This window comes from Colobus angolensis, unplaced genomic scaffold (assembly GCF_000951035.1).
Source record: "Colobus angolensis palliatus isolate OR3802 unplaced genomic scaffold, Cang.pa_1.0 Scaffold193, whole genome shotgun sequence".
NCBI classification, from domain to species: domain Eukaryota; kingdom Metazoa; phylum Chordata; class Mammalia; order Primates; family Cercopithecidae; genus Colobus; species Colobus angolensis.
The window spans coordinates 2,903,699-2,912,368 of NW_012115077.1; the positions used below are offsets into that span (position 1 = coordinate 2,903,699).

The 8,670-nt window shown below is 38.9% G+C and overlaps 1 protein-coding gene across 3 annotated transcripts in view; it reads left to right on the top strand.

Moving 5' to 3' along the window:
• Positions 1–8,670, top strand: part of GOSR1 (golgi SNAP receptor complex member 1) — a 56,192-nt gene that overhangs the window by 15,022 nt on the left and 32,500 nt on the right. For all 3 annotated transcript variants that reach the window (XM_011940865.1, XM_011940864.1, XM_011940866.1), the window contains exon 6: positions 934–1,008. In XM_011940865.1, the coding sequence (XP_011796255.1) occupies positions 934–1,008 (75 nt within the window). The remainder of the gene's footprint in view (positions 1–933; positions 1,009–8,670) is intronic.

The window sequence follows — 8,670 nt, forward strand, 5'->3', positions numbered from 1 at the left end:
TTGTGTTAACCAGGATGGTCTCAATCTCCTGACCTCGTGATCCGCCCGTCTCGGCCTCCCAAAGTGCTGGGATTACAGGCTTGAGCCACTGCGCCCGGCCGTGAGATGGTACTATTGCACTCTAACCTGGTTGACAAAGTGAGATTTCATCTCAAAAAAAAACAAAAATTAGCCAGGCATGGTGGTGTGCTCCTGTAGTCCCAGCTACTTGTGGGGGGCTGAGGCAGGAGGATCCCTGGAACCTGGGAGGTTGAGGAGGGTGCAGTGAGCCAACATTGTGCAACTGCACTTCAGTCTGCGTAACAAAGTAAGAAAGTGAGACTGTGTCTCCAAAAAAAAAAAATTGTTCCTGATACTTTATTATTAGTGGAAAACAAAAATTAAATTTTCGATAGTAGTGATAAGAGTAATTTTTTTGTCAACTTCAATACACTGAAGACCAAAACGGTTATCCTTAAGTGTGTCAAAATGAGCAAATCTTTAGCTTGATTTCAGTGTTCCTTAGGCTTCAGTTGGTGTACTGCATGTATTATTGTGAAAGAAAACATTTCATTTCAACAGCTTTCCCACCCTGTGTGCTATGTACTAAATCAGTCGTAAGTTTTACTTCCACTTGGAGAAAAATGAAGATATCAGAGATAGGAGGTAAAGGAAAAGTAAGATTTTTTTTGGTGGGTTGTTTCAGAATGTTGAGTTATTTTGGTGAAAAACAGTAAACTGTGAGGCCTAAATTAGAGAGACAGAGGCATTAATATTTATCTACTTATAATAACATTTTTCAGAGGGAAATGCAAAGGGTTATGCACTTTCATTGTTCATTCAAAACTGTGGAGAGGCTCAATTTTTCTACTTTCAAAATCACTAGGGTCGGTCACTTAATCTGATTTTGTGTTCTCTGCCAAAAATGTTTTTAAATTTTCTCTTTTGTTCCAGATCATATAAAAGTGGGTCTGGAGTAAACAACAGAAGAACTGAGCTATTTTTGAAAGAACATGACCACCTTCGAAAGTAGGTATTGAATGTATGTGCATTATGTGGTTTTCCATGTTTATTAATTCATTTACTTATGTAACCAACATTTTATGTTTATTATAATAAGTGCCTTGTCCATGCTAATTCATTTTATTTTCCTAATGACTCTTTTCAATAGAAAAGGAATTGCAGCTGTTCCAACCATAATTAGGAAAGATCCCGTGCTGTTGACTATTTCACATCACTTAATTGTTACCTTAATGTGATTTTTTTGTTTTGTTTTGAGATGAGTCTTGCTCTGTCGCCCAGGCTGGAGTGTAGTGACTCGATATCGGCTCATTGCAGCCTCTACCTCCCGGGTTTAAGCGATTCTCCTGTCTCAGCCTCCCAAGTAGCTGGGACTACAGGCGTGTGGCACCATACCTGGCTAATTTGTTTGTATTTTTAGTAGAGATGAGGTTTCACCATGTAGCCAGGATGGTCTCCATCTCCTGAGCTCATGATCTGCCCGCCTTCGCCTCCCAAAGTGCTGGGATTACAGGCATGAGCCACCACTGCACCTTGTAAGTGCGTGCGCCAGTTCTCTACAGAGAGAAACAGACAGGATGAAACTGAGTGTAATAAAAGCTCCTGATGAATTAGATGAGTTGTTGAGACTGAAAAGACGGGCTTAGTCATTGCTTTCAATATGATAACACGAGCTTCTAAATACTTTTCTTAAATCAATTTTTTTTTTTTTTGTAAATTACAAATACTTGCTAGGTAATAAAATAGCATTAAAATTATTAGTAAAATATGTTTACAAAGTAATGTGAAAAACTAGTTTTTCAGTGTTTTTGTATTTCATTTGCTAAGTGCTTTGAGGAAGAAGTGGCAAGATTTTTTTGAAATAACTTTAAATAACAAAAGCTATAAATGCCTTTCATAGTGCTCATTTTAGAAAGTACAGATAGTTCAACAACACAAAAAGAAAGCTGAAATCACACATTACTACAAATTCTGTAACATTGTTTACTCTTCAGTAGTCCAAGCTTTTTCCCATGTAATTTGGTTTTTTTTGTTTGTTTTTCTGAAATAAATAGTGCATATATTCCATAATAAAGATAAACCATAAATGATGTAACCATTTCCCTAATGTTGGCCTTTTGGATTGTGTTCTGTTTTTACTGTTATACATAGTAAAGCCTTTGCTGTGTCCATCGTGATTTCCTCATGATAAATTCCTAAATTAGAATTGCAGGATTAGAGAACACACTCATTTGTAAAGTGTGTCCTATAATATTGGCAAATTTCCAAGTTTGATGTTTTGCAGTAGGGTCAGACTTTTATGGCTGGAACTATGTTTAAGCTTATGCTTCTTCATAAATATTGTTTTTTCATGTTATTATAACTTTTTACTTGTTCCAAAAGTACATATTTTTGCCTGGAAAAAGAGCAAGTCAGTTTTTGTAAATGAATACCAGACTTAAACATACATACACACACAAAACTTACTTTGTAATGAATTGTTTTTACCAGCTCTCCTTAGTACTATTTTTATCTAAAAATAAATGCTGTTAGGTTTTAGCAATTTATGTTATGGATGACAAATTTCTTTTCCTATATGGTGGATAAAGTAACTTTCATTTTTGGCTTGCTTTCCCTGAGTCTCAGTCAGAAGAAAACACTGACTTTGAATTAGTGTCAAGCTTGTAGCTGCTTGTTTTTTGATGGACTGCTTATACATTCTTTTAGGGTTTTCGGTTGCTATTTAGATTAATTTCTCTTTCTTTATATAATTATTCTTTTTCAGTACTCCCTGATATTTTTCTTCTTGAAAAAGTACTTAGTTAATTTTGTATTTTAAAGTTCTTCTCCTCACCCCAATAATTTCTGCCTTTATAATCTTTTCTTTCTTTTTTCTTTAAGACAGAGTCTCACTGTATGCCGAGGTTGGGTGTCGTGGTGTGATCTCGGCTCACTGCGCCCTCTGCCTCTTGGGTTCCAGCGGTTCTCCTGCCTCAGCATCCTGGGTAGCTGGGACTACAGGCACCTGCCACTACACCCAGCTAACTTTTGTATTTTTAGTAGAGATGGGGTTTCACCATGTGGCTGGGCTGGTTTTGAACTCCTGACTTCAAGAGATCCACCTGCCTCAGCCTCTGAAAGTGCTGGGATTACAGGCGTGAGCCAATGTGCCCAGGTTTTTTTTTTTTTTGACTTGGGGGTCTCACTCTGTCTAATATGGCTGATTCTGGCCAACATGGTGAAACCCCGTCTGTACTAAAAATACAAAAATGAGCCGGGTGTAGTGGTGGGCTCCTATAATCCCAGCTACTTGGGAGGCTGAGGCAGGAGAATTGCTTGAACCCGGGAGGCGGAGGTTGCAGTCAGCCAACATCGTGCCACTGCACTCCAGCCTGTGTGACAGAGTGAGACTCTATCTCAAAAAAAAAAAGATATATGGCTGATTATATTGTTGCTGTCTTTATAGACAGAGAATTAAGGAGTAAAGAGGACAGACAGACTATATTACCTCAAACATTGAAATGCCATGATTTATCCAGAATCATGCATTCAATTTCCTGACCATGCATATGGTGCTTTTTCTCTAGAAGTATTTTGTCATTTTGAATAGAATATGTCTTCTATATTTACCTTAATGAAGTTGACAACTTTCAGAGGTTTTCAGTGGTGAAGAGAAACTTGGATAAGGAGATAACTTACACAAGCAGAAAAAGCCTCATCTCTTCTGGATGCCTTTAATGCCAGTGGTCATCACCAGGTGTAGATAAGTCACCCTTTACCCAGGCTGGGACCTCCACCTTCTCATTTATAGGTGTATCACCTTAGCAATCCTCTGCATCTCACTGTCACCCAACACATTTTCTCCTTCCAAGCCTCTGCAGTCTCACGAGTTTGTATTTTTCTTATAACTGACCTTCCTACCCTATCCAGCCTGGATCTCATAGGAGATTAACTGAAATCCTCACAACATTGGGCCTTTCCTGGGCCCCTGTCTTCCTGCTGTACCCTGGTAAAATACTAGCCCAATCCAGTCTGTTGTTCTACTTCTGTATGCGAGGGCTAAAGAAAAAGCAACTAGTCATACAGATGAACCCTGTTTTACAGTAACTACTAAATCTTTTCAACCTCATCTGAGTGCTCAGCCTTGCCTGATGCCTTTTGCTTGCCTAGTCCTCCTGTTTAGTTCTCTCATTCTCTTCAAGAACTTTACCAAATCTTCTCCTTCCCCCTCTTGACCTTCCTGTCTCTTCACCTGATTCAGAGGTTCTTAGCTCCTACTTCAGTGAGATGTTTAAGGTTTTGCTCTTTTCTATAAATTGACCTATAGGAGTATCCCTCTTTACCCCTTTCCTATAGTTGTTAGGGGATGGAATATTTGTCCTGAGAAGGCCAATACATGCATCGGACACTTGTCTGTATCCCCATTTGCTATGTAAGTATTTGACTCTTCAGCCATCCGGTATACTGTCTCTATCTCTGGTTTATACCTGCTGTCTCTGTGTCAGTACTCATTTCAGCTTTAGCCCATTGACTTCTTCCCTCGCAACACTACTGAACTTGTCAATAGGCACATCAGTGATCTCCTGCATGCCAAGTCTCACGGACATTTTTCTTCATATTGTTTGACTGTTGCTCTGCCTGACTCAATATTATAATCTCCTTTCCTTGAAACCCTAGGCTACTGTAGCACTACACTTTACTGATTCTCCACTTACCTACCTTCCTTCTTTTTGTTTTTTTCCTGAGTCCCTCCAGGTATGGCCTAGGAATCCTTTTAAACACAGTGCTCCAGGTAGAAATTAGTTGGAGTTAGTTCACAAGATGCAATTTATTTGCCATCCACCCTTGCATTTCAGCTCCGTTATTTGTCCTTGACATGCCTGTCTATAAAAACACTTTCTCCTTCCCAGAGATGGCAGCTAACAAGATCTAGCAAAGAGAAATGGGAATTTTCATTCACAATTTCATAGGGAAAGCAATTGGTAAGATTATTTTACTGCCAAGGATAATAAGATTAATGAGAGAATTGAAGAAAGAGGCATGAATTCTGAAATTGTCTAGAACCATCTGAGTGGTAAAGCTGAGGAGTTTTATCCATACTTGTAGGCTGCGATTGTTTTCATAGAAGTACTCTCTGATTTATGGGCATGTTATTGATCACAACTAGAATTGCAGATTGTATGCATTTAACACATCAGCTTAAAAATCCTTGACATTTAAAAATACCTTTGGCAGAGTTTTACAGTAGTCATGATATTTAAAATATTACCACGATTTGTCAGTTTCTTACATATAATTTTGTTTAGTCACATGCGTGATAAGAACATATAAACTTCTTGCTGGGGGCATTGGCTCATGCCTGTAATGCCTGTAATCCCCACTACTCAGGAGGCTGAGTTGGGAGGATTGCTTGAGGCCAAGACTTTGAGATGGGCCTGGGCAACATAGCAAGACTGTCTCTAAAATAATGATAATAATACTGAGTATATTTTTTGGTTTCTAGGGTTAATTTTTTTTCATCTTTCTCTCATTAATTTACCACTTTTATCTGATTAAGATACCTTAAGTTTCTTTATTCCTTGGATTGGTAGTATAATGAAATTATTTGGGCAGGGTTTTGAAACCAGAGAGACCTGGGTTCAAATCCTGGTGTGGACTCTATCTTTTGAGGTAAAGTCCTTTAAATCCTCTTACTTTCCAGTGTCTTTTAAATGGGTAATATAACCCTTACTTTATGGACTGTTGCAAAGATGAGAGAGGATGTATGTAAAATGTTTACCTATTCCAGTGCTTGGTATGTAGTAGACGAATTCTAAAATTATACTGAGCCATTTTTCCCATAGTGGCTTTAGAAAAGAAAAGTATACTCATACATTAGAATTGTGCACCTAGGGCTAAGTGACTCTAGCCCTGTGGAACCTGTCAATGCCAGAATGGTATGTAGGACTAGATAGATTAATGTCACCTGACCCTGATTGTCTATTGAAACTCAATGTATGGCCAGGTGCAGTGGCTGACGCCTGTAATTCCCACACTTTGGGAGGCCAAGGTGGGCGGATCACTTGAAGTCAGGAGTTCAAGACCAGCCTGGCCAACATGGTGAAACCCCATCTCTACCAAAAATACAAAAATAAGACAGGTGTGGTGGCAGGCACCTATAATCCCAGCTACTCTGGAGGCTGAGGCAGGAGAATTGCTTGAACCTGGGAGGCAGAAGTTGCAGTGAGCTGAGATCGCACTACACCATGCCAGCGTAGGTGACAGGGCAATATTCCATCTCAAAAAAAAAAAAAAGAAAAACTCTATTTTTAAATTACTCTTATTAGTCATTAGTCTTATATATCAGTATAATGAATACTTTATTCAAAACCTTCTCTTTTTTTTAGAGGGAGATAATAAAATTTCAGTTGCATTCCACCTGTTTCTTCATGTGCATGTCTGGATGCACGTGTAATTTGTTGGTACCAGTTTTGGTTGTTTAAATGAGCGTTTGTTGAGCATCTGTGTTGTGGAAAGTATTGTGCTGGGTGCTGGAGATAGCACAGGTGGCATCATCCCTGTCCTTAGTGAGCTCAGCCAGAGGGGGTGGGGAGCAGAAAAGAAATGTGAATCGGTAGTTTCAGTGCGAAGTAATAAGTGCTTTATTATGATGTGCAAAGGTTTGTGCGCACCCTAGAGGAGCACATAAAAGGGAGTCATTAACCTCCTGAAGCTTCTGAAAGGGCTTTAGAGAAGTCACACATTTGATTTGATTCTTGAGGAATGGGTAGGTGTTCTCCAAGTAGAGATAGAAAAAGATTGAAAAGTTGAAACTCAGACCTCATAACCATGCCTTCCTGTCTTCCCTTCTTAAATCCGTATCATTCCTGATACATTATTAAATGGATCTATTTTGAAACGTCGTGCATTTACTCCACGTCCAAACCCTCTCCCAGGTTATAGGCCTCACTCATGCACCTGAAGAGGACACACAGGGCAAAAGAAAGTGAGCAGTGGGGGGGGCTCTGAGGGTCATGGGGGTCAGCCGAGGCTGCCATTCTTTTTCCTCATAAATCAGATTTACTGAGGTAGAACGTACCTACAGTAAAAATGTATCCATTTTAAGTTTACAGTTTGGTACGTTTTAACAAATGTATAGACTCTTAACTGACACCATGGTCAAGACAGAGAATATTTCTATCACCTCAAAAAAGATCCTTATTCCCCTTTGGAGTCAGGCCCTGTCCCCTAGTCACGGGCAGCTGCTTACTGGCTTTCTGTCACTATAGATGAGTCTTACCTTTTCCAGAATTTTATACAAATGAATTCATACAGTCTGCACTTACTTCACCTAGCATAGTGTTTCTAAGATTCGTTGTTTTTCTTAAATGTCAGTAATTGATTTCTTTCTATAGCAGAATGACTTCCATTGTATGATATACCACAATTTCTTTATCCATTCAACCATTGTTGCACATTTGGGTTATTTTCAGTTTTTGGCTATTACAAACAAAATTATTATGAACATTCATAAACAAAACTTTGTGTGGTCATACGTTCTCATTCCTTTTTTTTTTTTTCTTTTTTTTTTGATATGGAGTCTCACTGTGGCACCCAGGCTGGAGTGCAGTGGTGCAATCTTGGCTCACAGCAACCTCCGCCTTCCGGGTTCACGCCATTCTTCTGCCCCAGCCTCCCGAGTAGCTGGGACTACAGGCTCCTGCCACCAAGCCCGGCTCATTTTTTGTATTTTTCGTAGAGAGGGGATTTCACCATGTTAGCCAGGATGGTCTCAATTTCCTGACCTTGTGATCCACCCACCTTGGCCTCCCAAAGTGCTGGGATTACAGGCATGAGCCACCATACCCGGCCATTCTCATTCCTCTTGAGTAAATACTAGGAGTTGTATTGTTGAGTTGTATGGTTAAGTATGTGTCCCAATTTATAAGAAAGTGTCAAACTTTTCCAAAGTGGTTATACCATTTTTGCATTTTTGTCAGTCATGCGTGAGAGTTCAAATTGCTTTAAGTCCTTGCCAACATGCCTTTCTTTTGTAGCCATTTTAGTAGAAGTGTAAGGGTTTTTATTGTCGTTTTGATTTATATTTCTCTAAGGACTGGTGATGTTAAGCCTTCCTTCAAGTGCTTATTAGCCATTTGCGTATCTTCTTTTTTATTATTCACAACTCACAGGTTATTATGACATTTGTATATCTTCTTCAGTGAGGGGTCTGTTCAAGTCTTTTTGCCTTTTGTTGTGGGCCTTTTTCTGTTGTGTTAAAAGGGTTCTTTGTGTACTCTGGATGTAAGTCCTTTGTCAGATAAAGGTTTTGCAAGTATTTTCTTTGAGCCTGTGACTTCCTTTTCATTTTCATCTGGTGACTTTCAAAAGAGCAGAGGTTTTTAATTTTGATGAAGTCTGGTTGATCAGTTTTTTCTTTCTGATTCATGTATCTTTGGTCTATTTAAGATTTCTTGGCTGTCCTAAGGTTACAAATTTTTTTCTTTTGTTTTCTTTCAGGAGTTTTAGTTTTAGCTTTTTTATTTGTTTGTTTTTAAACCTGAAGCATCATACAGTTTTAGCTTTTTTTTTTCTTTTTTTTCTTTAGTTTAAGTTCTAGGGTACATGTGCACACCGTGCAGGTTTGTTATGTATGTATACATGTGCCATGTTGGTGTGCTGCACCTGTTAACTCATCATTTACATTAGGTA